Source organism: Suricata suricatta, chromosome 3, assembly GCF_006229205.1.
Source record: "Suricata suricatta isolate VVHF042 chromosome 3, meerkat_22Aug2017_6uvM2_HiC, whole genome shotgun sequence".
Lineage (NCBI taxonomy): Eukaryota > Metazoa > Chordata > Mammalia > Carnivora > Herpestidae > Suricata > Suricata suricatta.
This window is the reverse complement of record NC_043702.1, coordinates 7674783-7690504: the sequence shown is the minus strand read 5'-3', so window position 1 is coordinate 7690504 and position 15722 is coordinate 7674783. Positions and strand designations below refer to the sequence as shown.

The window sequence follows — 15722 nt, the reverse complement described above, 5'->3', positions numbered from 1 at the left end:
CCCGACACCCCAGAAAGGGGTGAAAGCCTTGCGTCTCCACCAGGCCTCCTCTGACACGATCAGAGCACAGGAAGGAGACGTCAAGTGACTGTCCAGCGGGGGGCTGGGCTCTCCGCACGGTCTCCACTCTCACTTGGGCGTGGGGGACCCTTGCTACCACCCAGCAAGGATGTGGTTCCCCTTCCTATGTGCTCATCTCTCATATCACCCCAGCTGGGGGTGTGGGGGTGCCCGATGACAGCCCAGTGAGAGTAGAAGCCTCTTGCAGGTATGGTTGGGACAGGGCCACAGCATTTCCTGTGGTGGTTGGTTATTTTCTAAAACTTCTGGCATGCTAGGCTCTCCCTTTCCTGGTCCTTCAGCTAGAGGAGTGGGCTTTGGGGGGGACTCACGTTGCTGGGCTGCTGGCTTCTTCACCAACAAGTGTGGAATCTGTAAGGAGCAAAGGGAGCCCCGAACTCGGCAACTTTCACTCCTTGTGTCTTCGGGGACCCAGCCAGTCTGCCTCCTTCTCTCTGTCTTTCGGGGTCTCTTATGTTTCTTTAATATGTAACACCCAGTGCTTTGAGGTTGTATTTAGCGGGAGGAACAGGGAGAAGTATGGCCACTCCATCTTCCCAAAAGCAAAACAGTTCTTCTCTTTTTGAGGAGTCTTCTGACTTACCGAGCGCTCACTGCTGGAGAAGCCTACGGTGGCCATCGCTGAAGGCGTGTGTGTGCGAAGGGGCTTAGTGGTCATTGGCAGACTGGCTTGGCCGTTCATATGGTGCCCTGACCTCACAGAGAAAGTTCTGAGAGCTGTGACTGGGGGAGGCAGTTACGCGTCTTACTGAGCCCCGTCACACCTGTGGCCATGGGGGTGTTCGCTGGCCGCCCGGGTTTCTAAGGAGGCGGGCTGGTAATTTCCCTTTCGTCTTCACCGAGGGGGTATGAGCAGAGGACAAGCCGTTCGAAATGCAGACCCACCTGTTGCTGTGGTTGGGCAAACGCCTCCTCATTCCCAGTGGGGGTCCCCCAGGGAGCCAGCCCTCTGGGGATGTGCGACAGGGGACCCAGAGCACTGACCCCAAGTGTCCTTTGAAACAGGAGGACCATGACATTATGGAAGCCGATCTGGACAAAGACGAGCTGATCCAGCCCCAGCTTGGAGAGCTTTCCGGCGAGAAGCTTCTGACCACGGAGTACTTGGGCGTGAGTACCACCTGGGGCTGGGGAGAAGCAGAAAGGAGACATGGGCCAGTGATGCATTCAGTCTTGGCAATGACACATAACCGCGTGGTTAGGTCTCTTCTGATACTATGTTTCGTATGAAACTATGTTTTATGTTTGTGAGATGTTCCCTGTGGGCCAGTTTGCTTCCAGCGGCCCTACTCCCTGCCACACACAGAGCTGTCGGTGAACAGAGGTGAGATGGGGATAGGACAGGAGGGAGGCACCAGGCCAGAATGCAGAATCTGCTGGCAGAACGTGACATCAGAGGGCACCCAGAGGCCCAACTGTGGGAGCTTTGTAGGCCAGGGTTTGGGATTTTCTCCCGGCATGAGCTGGGAGAGTACTGGAGCAGGGGAGTGACTCAGTTTGACTTGTTTGAATGTGTGAACTTCTATTTTCATTCTGGTTGCGAGATGGAGAATGGACTGTAGGGGCCAGAACGAAAGGGAGATGATCCAAGGAGGCTCAGCTGGGGTTCCAGCCTTACCCCCGAAACCACCAACCCTGCCCCTCCCCAGCCTTGCCTCTGGTCATGGTCAAAGCATATAGCCCATCACAGCCCTTAGAATGTCTCTAGGATCAAAGGAATCTCACTGACTATGGAGGCTCTGTTTACTTGAAGTCAAGTGGGGAGGTGCTCCAGAAAGGTTGGAAATGAGGCATTTGGGTTGTTGATGAAAGTCTGGAGCCCTAAGTAGGCTTTGCTTCCCTTTGAAAGAGCCCAGCTTCGGCAGGGAGGGACTGGGCTCTGTTTGATAAGATGTGCATTTTTTTAAAATATTTTTTTAACATTTATTTATTATTGAGAGCAAAGAGAGCATGAGCACGGGAAGGACGGAGAAAGAGGGAGACACAAAATCTACAGCAGGCTCCAGACTCTAAGCTGACAGCACAGAGCGCGATGTGGGGCTCAAACCCATAAACTGCGAGATCATAACCTGAGCCGAAGTCAGACACTGACCTGACTGGGCCCCCAGGCACCCCTTGGATGTGCATTTTTTTAAATATTTATTTTTGAGAGAGAGTGAGAGACAGAGTGGGAGCAGGGAAGGAACAGAGAGAGGGAGGGAGACACAGAATCTGAAGCAAGGCTTCAGGCTCCAAGCTGTCAGTACAGAGCCTGATGCGGGGCTCAAACTCAGGAACCGCAGGTTCATGACCTGAGCCGAAGTTGGAGACCTAACCGACTGAGCCATCCAGGCGCCTCTGAATGTGCATTTTTAAAAGCAAGACTCTCCTGGGGCGCCCGAGTGGCTCAGTTGGTTAAGAGCCCGACTTCGGCTCAGGTCATGATCTCATGGTGTGTGGGTTTGATCCCCACATTGGGCTCTGTGCTGACAGCTCAGAGCCTGGAGCTGCTTTGGATTCTGTCTCCCTCTCTCTCTGCCCCTCCCTTGCTCTCTCTCTCTCAAAAACAAATAAAACATTAAATAAGTAAGTAAATAAATAAATAAAAGCAAGACTCTCCTGCTTCATAGGCAGGAGGTGAGGAGAATGCTGGGGCATCTTCAGAGGGTGGGAGCCGTGGGGGACCCCAGGCCTGCCGTGCGGGGCCTTTGCCCACAGACACCGCCACGCAGGCATGTGACGGTCAGCGAGGACGTTCCCGGAGCTCAGGTGTGAGCAGCTCCGGGCCCCTCTCCACAGTGAGATGCTGATGCGATCTTAGGCTGATAATGGTGAGAGTTTTCAACAGCAACAAAAACCAAGTCGCAGACCGTCCGGGACTCCCCGCTTAGCCACGCAGCTCGGTGGGGCACAAGGGCCAGAGCTTTCAGACCAACCAGTAACCAGTAGCGCAGGGTAATGGCCTCTGGAAATGGGGTCATTTTACCCTAGCGGCAGCTCTAACCCTCCTTCTCGTATCTGCACTATCCTTTTACCAGGAGGAAATATTCGAATCCAGCAGAAAAGTTCCCCGCATGTTTGGTTTTGTTCCTTTTTGGTGGAGATACGAGTAATACGAATGAAGTACAGAAAGAATCCGTTATATAAATGTGAAGACCAAGTGTCTTAGCTTCCTAGCGCCAGAGTGACAAATTAGCGTAAACCAGACGGCTTAAAACACCAGAAGTTTCTTCTCTTACAAAATTCTGGAGGCTGGAAGTCCAAACTCAAGAGGTCCACACAGCCACACCCCCTCTGAAGGCCCTGGGGGAGAGACTTCCGCGTTCCTCCAGCTCCTGGTGGCTCCGGGCCCCTTGGCTGGTGGCTGCACCCCCCCAGGCTCCGCCTCCACCTACCCGAGGCCTTCCCCCCTTCCCTCTTTCATCTCTTACAGGGACACATGTCATGAGTCTAGAATAATCTAGGATGCTCTCTGCATCTCGCGATCACTGACTTAGTTACATCTGCAGAGACTGCTTTTCCAAATGTCACATTCACAGATTCGTGGGGTTAGAACATGGACGTGTCTGGTCAGGGCCACCATTCAACCCACCATACCAGGTCACCATAGGACCTCGTCACAGAAGCAGCTTTAAAGTTTCGTTAGAAAACTGAACGTGAGGCAGTCCCCGAGGTTACTGGGCACTCCCGGTTTTGCCTTCGCTGCCCGTCAGTCTTGCTAAGCTGCCCTCCACCAGCCGATCTTGATTTGAAGTCGCCAGCCCACCAGCCTCTGTGGAGGGAGGGGGGCACCGATTTCAAAGACGAGTCATACCCGCCGTGCCTTTGGCTCCAGCACCCACAAGGCTCTGAGTTCATATCTTCACAGCTGCTTGCGCCCAGGGAGGGACGCTGCTAAAAATAGAAGACGTTTCACTAGGGACTGTGTGGCCCCAAGTCATGATTCAAACCTCTTCTGATGTACGAGATAGACTGTAGGGTTTTTAAGATCACTTGAAAGATGCTAACTTTTTGAAACGTTGTATTAGAATACTGCATTCAAAAAGTGTTTATTAAACTCAGGCCATTTGCCTAACACACAGCAGAATGCCAAAGCATTTAAGACCTAGCTGTCACCTTCGAGAAGTTTACGAAAGATACAGAGCAGACGAAACTGTGCTATTGGTGGGATACAGATGAGGTGAGGAGTGGCGGTGAGATGGCAGATACCGTCCTGTGGGACAGAGCTAGCGCCGGCTGGCTCCAAGCCCCAGACCCGCCTTGTAGCCTAAAGGTAGAGTCTGGGACCAGCCTCAGGCCTCTTTCCCGTAATCCCAGGCATCGGTTATAGTACCGGCAATGATCTAGAAGCTGCTGGCTTGGGGGCGAAGGTGGAGCTGCAGCAGGGACAGCCCACCAGTATTGGGGGATGGAAGGAAGCCATTCCCAGGATGCAGGGACCCAGTGGCTCACCCTCTGCTGGGCATTCAGGGCCACGCCCTTCCCAGAAGGGCCCCTCCCCTCTCCCCCACTGCCATCCTGACCCTCCCAAGTACAAGTATATAGCCCCCGTGTGCTGTAGAGCCCAGGCCACAAACAGCGCTGCCGGCTACCTAGAACTCAGAAAGCTGGGGATGAGAGAACAAGTCGCTTCCTATGCCTGCACAAGCATGGCAGTGGTCACGTGAAATGCGCTGCTCGCTGGTAATTCTGGTAGAAAGCAGCACGCCTCGTTTCTTCTTTAGGCCGTGACCATCAGCAGGTCAAGACTGATAACTTGCCAACTTCTCTTTGCGGGGTTCGTGAGTTCGAGCCCCGCATCGGATTCTGTGCTAACAGCTCAGAGCCTGAAGCCTCCTTTGGATTCTGTGTCTCCTTCTCTCCCTGCCCCTCCCCCACTTGTGCTCTGTCTCTTTCTCTCTCTCTCAAAAATAAATAAATATTTTTTTTAAAATTTTTAATAAATAAAAATAAATAGCTTTGTCACCTTGGTTAAAGGGATATAGATATGTATCACAGAGTCTCAGCTTTTTGTTTTTATTCAGAGTTTAAACCTATTATTAGTTACCTTTAACAGTAGTAATGGGCGCATCTGAAATTAGTTCGGCACACGTCACGGGCCAAGCCCTGTGCAGACAGCTTCCCACGTCTGATTCCATTTAATCTGGTCCTCCCAACAAACTCTGGGGGAAGTCCTGCTAGGGTAGCATTTTCTCGACAAGAGAGCTGAGGCTGAGAGAGGGTACGGGCCATTTTCCCACTGAGCTGTGCCACCTTCTGGAAGAAGCTGTCGATTTTCCAGTGCATTGCTTGCTGCGTCTGACAATCCAGAGGACGCCAGCTCTGGCATATTCACAGTTTCTGTCTGGTCTGAGTTTCATGCGTGGACCCGGTTTGCAGGGGGTGGGGGAGTGCCGCAAGAGCTGATCACTCCCTTCCCCCGCTTTCTTCCCTCTGTCAAATGTCAAATGAAGACCCAAAGTCAGTTAGTGTTCCAGAGATTTCCCAAAGGACAGGTTAGCCCTGCCTCCAAAGACTGCGTGTATGGAGGCGAGCCTGGGAATCTGCACCTTTACCACCGCCACCCCTCACCCGCCCAGTGGTCCTGGAGCCCAGGTCTGGCCCACGGGAACTTTGCCACTTGGGCAGTGCCCGCAGCTGGCCAGGGTGCGGGGCCGAGCCCCTCGGGGGCAGGCAGGGCTCTGGGCCCCTGCCTCCCACAGTCTGCTGTGGAAACTCCCAGGGCTTGCGGCAGAGACCGAAACCAGAGAAGGAAGGGCCTCGGGCTGCCATTTTGGCTTTTAGATTTTTTTTTTTCCCAAATGTGTCTCTGCTTTGGAGCTTTTTCTGGTCACATTTCAGTTACTCCTGCCTGGCCTGGCTGATTGTTGAAGACTCAGTGCCCTCTACGTATTGGGCGATGAGTTGGAACTAAATGTCCATATTCCTGTGTGTGAAAACACAGCCCAACAGGCAGGGGAGAAGATCTAAGCCCCTAAACATTCCAACTCTGCTTCTTTTTCAGTTTGTTTATTGTATTCTTTTTCTTTTTAAGTTTATTTGTTCATTTATTTTTAACTAATGTCTATAACGAATGTGGGGCCCAAACCCACAACCCAGAGATCAAGAGTCACACACTCCTGCTACTGAGCCAGCCGGGTGCCCTCTGTGCTCTTCCTTCTAATTATAAAAGAAATCGGGGTGCCTGGGTGGCCTCTGACTTCGGCATAGGTCATGATCTGATGGTGCGTGAGTTCAAGCCCCACATTGGGCTCACTGCTGTTGGCGCGGAGCCTGCTTCAGATCCTTCATCCCTCTCTCTTCCCCTCCCCTGTTTGCACTCTCTCAAAAATAAATAAAACATGAAAAATAAAAAATTAAAAACATTAAAAAAAGAAATACATGCTTATTCCAGGAAAGTCCAAGTAAACAGCGTAAATAACCGTTAATAACTCTGCCCACCCAGAGAGAACCGCGTTCTGTCATTCTTCCCTTTATCTCTGCACTTTCTCTTTCCTTTATGAGTTAGGACTGGCCCGGCTGCAAAAAGTGGGGAATCTTGCCTTATCCATCCCGCTGACAATACCGAAGGACAGGGACTCCAGGCTCCTTCCATGTCTTTTCACACCCTGCCTGTCTGTAGGAAGGGAAGACCCAGATTTTGTGGACCTCCGGCTTACGGGGCTTGGGAAGCCCTCTTTAAATAAAGGAACACAAAGTTAGTTAGGAAGTGAATACTTAATTTAAATGAGAATGAGAAAATAAATCACTTAGTAAAATTCAAATTTTAAGAATTGACAGATACCACAAGCAGAAAGATAATGTTTTTATGAGCTGCCTTGGGTACCTTCTAGGAGGATGTTTTGTTTACTTTTGTTTTATGCCTTTTGATGGGCTCATGTATAAGACAATGAGTCTATAATGTTTTCTGCAGAGAGAAAAGAAAATTAGTCCTTCCTGTAACATGTCTGATCAAATTTTATTTCTTATTATGGATGGACTGGAAAATCTTTTGGCCTCACTTTTAGGGTTTGGTAATGCCATATGCATTTTTAGGATTGTCACTAAATTTGAGGTCTCCTCCCTTAAGTGTCTTCCACAAATAAGCTGGAGGATTTGGGGTGTTTCAAGTGTTCTTGCACACTGATTATTCACAAATACTCTGACAGCACAGGGAATTTCTGGAAGCCATTCCCACCCCAGGAGAGCTAACAATGGTTTGGCCATGCACGTGATTGGGAGTCATATGAATCTATTCCACAAAACCCGAATTAAAGGTCATCTAGATTCAGCATCCCCTTCACTAAATCCCAAATTGCCTTTGGCCGTCCAACACCATGCCACCGACATGAAGGGAAGTATGACAAGGGAAGTCAGAGTAGGAAGGAGGAAGGAGGAGTGGTACGAAGTGCTTGCAGTTAAAATATCCTACTTTTGCAAATGTCACAAAAACAGAGGACCATGTGAACGCATTGCTAGGGCCTCTTCTGGGCCTGGAAGCTTCCATTTCACCCACTCCGTGGTAGTTCTGCCTCCGCGGGCGAGCCCTTCATTCACATGCTGCGGCCTCTTGGCCGTGACGTGGCATAGGTCATTCCTGCCACAAACCCGTGAGAAAGTCAGGAAGAGGACCCAGCAGGCAAAGCAGCCAAATCCCCTCCTTCTGTGCTGCTCTTTCCCCAGGTTCCAGCTGGCGACCTCCACTGGATTCTTACTGGTCAGAACTGGGTCACATGACCCCTAGCTGCAAGGGAGTCTGGGAAAGGGAGCATTTGTTTTTTATTTTTTAAAAATCCTTTTAATATTCATTTATTTTTGAGACAGAGAGTGTGTGATCAGGAGAGGGGCAGGGAGAGAGAGGGAAACACAGAATCCGAAGCAGGCTCCAGGCTCTGAGCTGTCCATGCAGAGCCTGAAGTGGGGTTTGAACTCAGAAACCGTGATATCATGACCTGAGCCAGAGTCAGAAGCTCAATGGAGGACGCTCAACAGACTGAGCCCCCCAGGGTCTCCAAGGGGGAGTACTTTTAAGTAGAAGCATTTGTGTGCTAATAAAATCAGAGCACCGTTGGTCAAGAGAGAATGAATATTGGGCGGACAGCAAACAGTCTCTTCTTCAGCCTCCATATTGTCTCCTATGTGGGTGGGTTGATGGACGGATAGACAGATGTGAGAGAGACAGAACTTGTATTTTCTCACAGAAACTCCTACTGCTTTATTATCATGTTGGAATTTATGTGATTCACCAATTCTCAAAAACTAATGGGAAATAACATTTTTTACCTCAATTGACATGTGTTGACCATCTTTTACTACTGAATAAATTACATTCAGATAAATCATATGCTGCATTTTTTTACTGTGGCTCAATAAGCTGCATTTTTTTTAATAGCAGAAGCTTCTTTCAAGTAGAATCTCCATCTGTCCCCCAGATGCAGGCTGAGTCCGCTGGACGAAGCAGGTGGCTGTCCGGACCCCTTTCCCGTCCCCCTCCCAACAGCCACTGAAGCATTTCTGTGGAACTCAGTGTTGTCCACAGGTTGTTGGACTTTTCAGATCTTTCTAGCCTGAAAGGGCTGCACTGAAACTGAGGGGCCCAGAGAGGGGGTCTGGGGGCCTGGGGGCCACTGCGGGGCTCCTGCTACAAGCACCCCACGTTGTCAAGTGAGGAGGAAATGGCCCCTCTGCACAGCAGCTGCTCTGAGAGGCTGGGTCCTGCACACTTCGCCCTCCTCACCAAGGACCTCTCCTCAGGCGTTTGAGTAACAAACCAAACGGTTGGCCAGACTCCATTTCTTGATCCACTGGAGAAGACAGATACCATCCACCTTGAGTTATTTCGTAGGCCGGTGTGGCCGGGGCGCCTGGCTGGCTCAGGCGGTAGAGTGGGTGACTCTCAGGGTTGTTGTGTGTCTGAGGCCCCATGTTGGCTGTGGAGATTACTTTAAAATAAAACCTTTAAAAAAGAGAGAGAGAGAGAGACATGGCATGGCTGACAGGGTTTTCCAGAGGCTGAAACGCCCTCCAACGTAAGCCATACGTTCTCCTCCTCCGGGAAGGAGCTGGGAGGGTGAGCTCAGAAGGGCCCTGGAGTGGAGGGGGAGGAGGGAGAGGCGAGAAGGCACGTACTCACCGGCTCCCCTTTTCCAGGAGCTGAGGGCTTCACCTTCTGAGGCTTCTTTGGAAAGACCCAGGCGTTGTGTGTGGAGTAATGGAGGGGGAGAGAGAAGCATGAATGTTGCTGGGGTGCCTGTGGGAATTGGACCCGAGGGCCTGCTCCCCTGCAGGGTAGGCGGCCTGTAAAGTTGGCCCCGGATACTAGATGGGGCAGCGCGACCGTGACCCCAGCGAAGTCCGCAGAAAAGCTGCCAGCAGCTGAAGCGATTGCAGTTAAAGTAGCCTCTCTGCAGGTCACACAGCAGATACAAGGGGAGGGGGCACTGCACGCTGGTTCTTTTTCTTAAAATTTTTTAACATTATTTATTTTTGAGAGACAGAGCATGAGCAGGGGAGAAAGAGAGACAGGGAGACACAGAATCTGAAGCGGGCTCCAGGCTCTGCTGAGCTGTCAGCCCAGAGCCTGACGTGGGGCTCGAACTTACAGATGGAGAGTTCATGACCTAAGCTGAAGCCGGACGCTTAACAGACTGAGCCACCCGGGCGCCCCTGCATGCTGGCTCTTATTCGGAAAGCTTAATTATGTTCCGTTTCCGGGGCGTCCAGTTGGCTCAGTCCGTTAAGCGTCCGACTTCAGCTCAGGTCATGACTTCATGGTTTGTGAGTTGGAGCCCCACATCAGCCTCTGTGCTGACAGCTCAGAGCCTGGAGCTGCTTCAGATTCTGTCTCCCTCTCTCTGCCCCTCCCCAGCTCGCACGCTCTCTCTCTTTCTCAAAAACAAATAAACATTTAAAAAAATTTTTTTATTATGTTCCATTTCCTCCCCAGAGGCTAAAAGCTCACACCTTTTCTTTCCTCCTGTCCTGCTTGCCTTCACACTCCCACCTGTCCGCCCCTATCTTCACCAGCCTAGGTGCGGCCCACCCTGCCCACCCCCCTCACAAGCTCGTGCTGGCCCCACCGCCCAGTGAGGCCCCTTTCTTCTTCTCCCCATCTCAAAGAGCAGACACTAATAACTTCTCAGCAAAAATCAAGAAGTCAAAGATCTAATTCCAACTTTTAAAAAGTGTCTGCTTTGTTGTTGTTGCTTTTACTTTTTATTTTCAAATAATTCTAGAGTCACAGGAATTTGAAGAAGTAGTGTAGAGGGGGCCCATGGTCCCTCCCCCGCCAGCTTCCCTGGGGGTCCCGTCTCGTAACACTGTAATGCCGTACCATGCGGGCAAACCCACGCCAGCACGGGCCAGACTTTGTTCACACTGCACAATTTTACAGTAATTTCTCTTTTAAACAAATTTCCTTGTTAACATAATATAATCACAGTAGACAACACTCAGAAAATAAAAAGGAGAAAAACTCCTCTTGGTTCAACCATCCTATCTACCACTGTATTCATTTTAGTGTTCATTTCCTTCCAATCTTTTGTGGGCTCTTAGCATAATTGAAGGCATCATTTCCATACAGTTTTATAATCTTTTAGTAAGTGTTTTCAATAAGCATATTTTTCATAACCTAGTCTTTATCATTGTAAATGGCCACCTACTGTTTTGAATGAATATGCTGTATTTCACTTGATTCTTCCCCTGGTACTGGACACCTAAGTTATTCTAGTTTTACTCTGTAACAATTTTGTAACAAACAATTTTATTTATTTGACGTCTCCCATATTTGGGGTTCTTTCACCCGGGTTTCCACCCGAGGATATGAACATCTTTACGACTCTTTATTTAAAACACCAAATTACTTCCCAAAGTAATTGAACATTACTCAGCTTTTCATGCTACTAACATTCTTAATTCCTGCCAGCAGTGGGTGGGGTCACTTCTTTAACTGTCACTCGTTTAATAGTTGATAGATGGTACTTTTTTGTATGAAGTTGTAGTTTCTGATTACTTCTAAAGTTTATCATTTTTTCCCTTTATTTACTGGTGATCTATTTTGTGACTTGGCTATTTGAATTCTTTGATCAATCATCGACTCTTTCACTCAGTGGTTTATAAGAGATACTTACCTAATGAGAATCTTAACCTTTCATCTGTGAAATATGTGCAAATACTTCTTCCCAATGCGTTGTTTATCTGTTCATTTGGCTTATCTTTAGTATATACGTGGGAAGGTTACTTTTTTTAATTAAAAAAATTTTTTGAAGGGCACCTGGGTGGCTTAGTCAGTTAAGCGTCCGACTTCAGCTCAGGTCATGATCTGATGGTTTGTGGGTTTGAGCCCCGTGTCAGGCTCTGTGCTGACAGCTCAGAGCCTGAAGCCTGCTTGGGATTCTGTTTCCTCCTCTCTCTCTGCCCCTTCCCTGCTTGTGCTGTCTCTCTTTCTCTCTCAAAAATAAATAAAACATTAAATTTTTTTTAATTTTTAAAGTTTATTTATTCATTCTTGAGAGAGAGAATGCAAGCAGGGGAGGGCCAGAGAGGGGGAGAGACAGAATCCCAAGCAGGCTCTGTGCTATGAGCACAAAGCCCAACATGAACCACAAGATCAAGAATCAGACACTTAACTGACTGAGCCACCCAGGCAACACTGGAAAGGTTACCTTTTTTGAAACCAAATCTGCCCATCTTTTTTTTCTTCTCTTTCACATGGTCTGATTTTTTTTTTTAATTTATAGTGCTAAATGGCATAATACGCAAACCTAAAGGAATTTTTCCACAAATTTCTGTTTATCTGAATGATCTGTGTCCTGATCCTTCTTCACTTATTTGCAAAGACTCTTATGCCTATAGATTAATTTATTACGTGTAGTAACGCCTACCTCTAGGTCAGCTCAAGTAGATGATTTCTCTGGCCCATCTCCCCTTTCCTTCCGCCAGATCATGACCAACACGGGGAAGGCGAGGCGGAAGGGCCTGGCTGGTGTGCAGCGCAGCGCCGATGAGCCGCTGTGCCGGCCCGTCACCCCCGGCGGCCACAGGACCGGGTACCCAGTGTAAGTCCGGGCTCAAGGAGGCGGGAATTTCTTAAGCTTTGTTTTCACTGCAGTGTCAGATGTATGCATTTAAAAATTCAAAATAAAACGTTCACATTGAAAAGCATTTATCTCTCCATTGTTTATCTCTTGGGAATTTTTGAGGGGAAAGGCGTTGTCTCCTTCCCCCCAAGGTTCTTCGTCCCCAAAATAAAGTGGTAGGATTTCAGGATCTCCAGCCTTTGCCCGGAAGAAGCCAAGTGTTGGCCAATGTAATTGCAAAGGAAAGGCCCAGAAGGAGCAGTGGGACCACCCAGACAGGACTCTGGTTGCTCTTTTCTGCAGCCTCCACCATTGCCCCAGGCCTTTTGTTGGAGTGGAGCATCAGAGGTTAAGACACCAATCAACTTTCGTTTAAGATAAACACACTCACTTTTTTAAGCAACTCTATGCCCATGTAGCGGCTGGCTTTCTTCATTCTTCAGGGCCTTGCTCCCACCCATTTATGTAAACAAAACTTCGGTGTGGTTACCCAGAGCCTCTGATCTCCCTGGGAACCTGGGGGCCCAGCCCCTGTGGGCTCTGGGGGAGCCCCAGGCCAGGCGGTCCGGCTGTCTAGAGAGAATGCAGGAGAGAAACAGGTACAAACTGGGGGGTTATAGAGAGCAGGCAAAAAAATCTGCATTTATTCATTCATTCAACAAACATTGGCCATAAAACATGTTTTACTTAGTTATCCCCTATAGCTGGGCAGTTTGGCTGTTTCCGGTTTTACTCCATAGTAATTTGTAATGAATCCAGGCCCTGGGGGTCCAGCCACAGACAAAATGCGGGACACAGGAGCCCCCGGTGCCCAGACCCTCCCTGAGTGGGACTCAACCCGAAAGGATTACCAGGCCCACGCTGTGGACTGGTGGCCTGTGTCATTTGATCCCAAAACTAGCCATCATGTGCTTCGTATTTCAGGTTTATTTTAAATTACTAATACCATGGCCTTTTTCTCTTTAACTTGGTATTAACTCAGCTTCCAACGATTAATCAATGCCACCTTCACGTCTTCTCTCAGTCTCCTCCTACGTGCATAGTAAATAACGCGCACACGCATACTTGTTTTGCTGAACTGTTTGAAAGAAAATTGCAGACTTGTAGCTCGCATCCCCTAAGAGTCAGAGCATTCTGTCCTTAACCACATGGTCACACCGAAGAAAGTGAACCTTCACATAATATTATGTAGTAGATCAGCATTCCCTAATCATCCCCCGAACGTCATTTATATCTAAGAGGTTTTGTGTTTGCTTTTTGGATCTGGAATATAGGCAAGTGTCAACTACTAATAAATCTAGCTCATAATATAGTTTTGAATGGAAGTGGTCATGGACACTAATAAAATTTCATCTTGCTTAACACAGGAGAGAGGACACCAACTGATCATCTTTAAAATGTTTAAGGTGATCTTTGGGATGCCTGGGCGGCTCAGTCAGTTGAGCATCCGGCTCTTGATTTCAGCTCAAGGTCATGAACCCAAGACCCCAAGACCCCATGTACTGGGTCAGTCAGTGGGGGAGGATTCAGGGTGCTCCCTGCGGTCAGCAAAAGTTACCTCTCAGGATCGTTAGTCTAACTTTCTGTGACTCCATTCAGCCAGTCAGCTCTGATGACCTAGGATGGCCAGGAGTGTAAATCGAGAATCTCTGTGATCTTGGGGACACCTGACAATATGTGCCACACGCACGGGGGTCCCGCTACTCCTGGAGTCAGTCATCCCGCTGCTAAGACTTTATGCTGAGAACTAACCGGATATCGGCAGATATGTGTACAAGGTATTCACTGCAGTATTATTGTGAGAAAGAATCTACATGCCGAAGTAGGAGGCTGTTTACATAAACTACATATCCACACAAAACGGTATTGAAAATGATGTTTTAGAAGAATATTTAATACAGGGGGAGAGCCTCACAATATATTGCTAAGTGAAAAAGCAAATTCTAAACCAGAGTGGGTCCTGCCTGCCATCCACTTACAGTGGTCGAAGGTTCTATTTTTTAAAGTGTATATTTGCAAAGTTGTGTTTGTTTTTTTATTTTATTCATTTTGAAAGAGAGAAAATGCACGCGCGCGCACGCGCCCACACACACACACGCACACACACACACGCCCACGCACACACACACGCGCGTGCACACACTCGCGCGCCCACGCGCACACACACGCACGCGCACACACACGCGCGCGTGCACACACACACGCGCCCACGCACACGCACACTCGCGCGCCCACGCGCACACACACGCACGCGCACACACACGCACACACACACACGCGCCCACACACACGCGCGCGCCCACACACACACGCACGCACACACGCCCACGCACACACCCACACGCACACACACGCACACGCGTGCGCCCACACACACACACACACGCACACGCACACGCACACACACACGCGGGGGAGGGGCAGAGAGAAAAAATCCCAGGTGCCCCTATATTTGAATTTAAGATACCGGATGTCAGTAGTGGTTGTGTCTAGGGTTTGGGAGAGCAGGGCATTCTATATAGTCTATATATTTTCCTAATCTTTCATGATAAGCACTTAACTGGTTTTTTAATCAAGGAAAGAAAGATTGAAAATAAAAAGACAGCCACCCTGTAAATTCAGGACCCTCTGCACCCCAGCATCAGATGTGTGCCCCTCAGGACCCCAGCTCCCCCCCCCCCAGTCTCACCCCTCCATGGATTTGGATCCCTCTCCTGTCACTGTCCACACTCAGAGCCATCATTTAACACCTCCTTTGTCCCACCCTCAACCTCCCCTCCTGCAGCCTTCCTTCCTGGTCCCCAAGTGCCCTCCCCCAGGCCTCTCTCTGGCTGCTTCCCCACCCGCTCCTCTCCTTTTATAGTCCACAGGGTCTGGTGGGGACTTTAGGTTACTGCTACCACGGCCTCCAGGGACTGTGCAGTTTCCAACCCCAGGGGACGCTCAGCATCTCTCCAGATTGCTCCTGCTGACCACCTTCCTGGCCACTCACCCCCCCACACATCCCACCGCCTTGTTGCCTTGGTGTCCAAATCACCCCTCTTCCTCCTAAAACCCCCCGCTTCCGGCCCCCACCCTTCCTGCTTGTGCTGAGGTCTCCATTACACACTGCCGACACCCAAATCCCACTCTGGTGCAGACTGGCCCTAAGCGCTGGGCGCGTCCCCACAGCACCCCAAGTCTGCGCTTCCTAGGGGAGCACCACCGCCCCGGGGTCCCCTGAGCCCGCCTTCCCTGTCCCATCCCGGGCCCTTCCCCTCCGCCCTCCTGAGCCACCTCTTCTCAACGCCCCTCCCCTAACAGTCCCCTGCGCACCACCCCAGAATGAGGTTTCTAGAATGTCATCATGGAACGTCATTTCTGGGACTCGTTTCCCTTAGGAACCAACCTAATCAAACCCTGGCTGACAGGGTCCTTCCCAGTTGGCCCCCCACCCCGACCTTGGGCCTTGAAGCTCTTCCCCTGGACACCCTGTCCCCTCCAGCCTGCATTGTGTGTGCGTGGTGCCTTAAATCTTTGTGTAACAATGCAGCATAAGTATATACTCCCCCCCATCTGCCTCCCCTCTGGAAAAATTTCCCTCTTTTGGCCCCAGGCGGCCCTAGC

The 15722-nt window shown here is 49.8% G+C and overlaps 1 protein-coding gene across 1 annotated transcript in view; it reads left to right on the top strand.

Annotated features, from left to right (window-relative positions):
* ARMC9 (armadillo repeat containing 9) overlaps window positions 1–12201 on the top strand; it is a 124438-nt gene extending 112237 nt beyond the window's left edge. The window contains exons 19-20 of the mRNA XM_029932870.1: window positions 1087–1191; window positions 11980–12201. Of these exons, the coding sequence (XP_029788730.1) occupies window positions 1087–1191; window positions 11980–12099 (225 nt within the window). The 3' untranslated portion in view covers window positions 12100–12201. The remainder of the gene's footprint in view (window positions 1–1086; window positions 1192–11979) is intronic.
* The last annotated feature ends 3521 nt before the right edge of the window (window positions 12202–15722 follow it).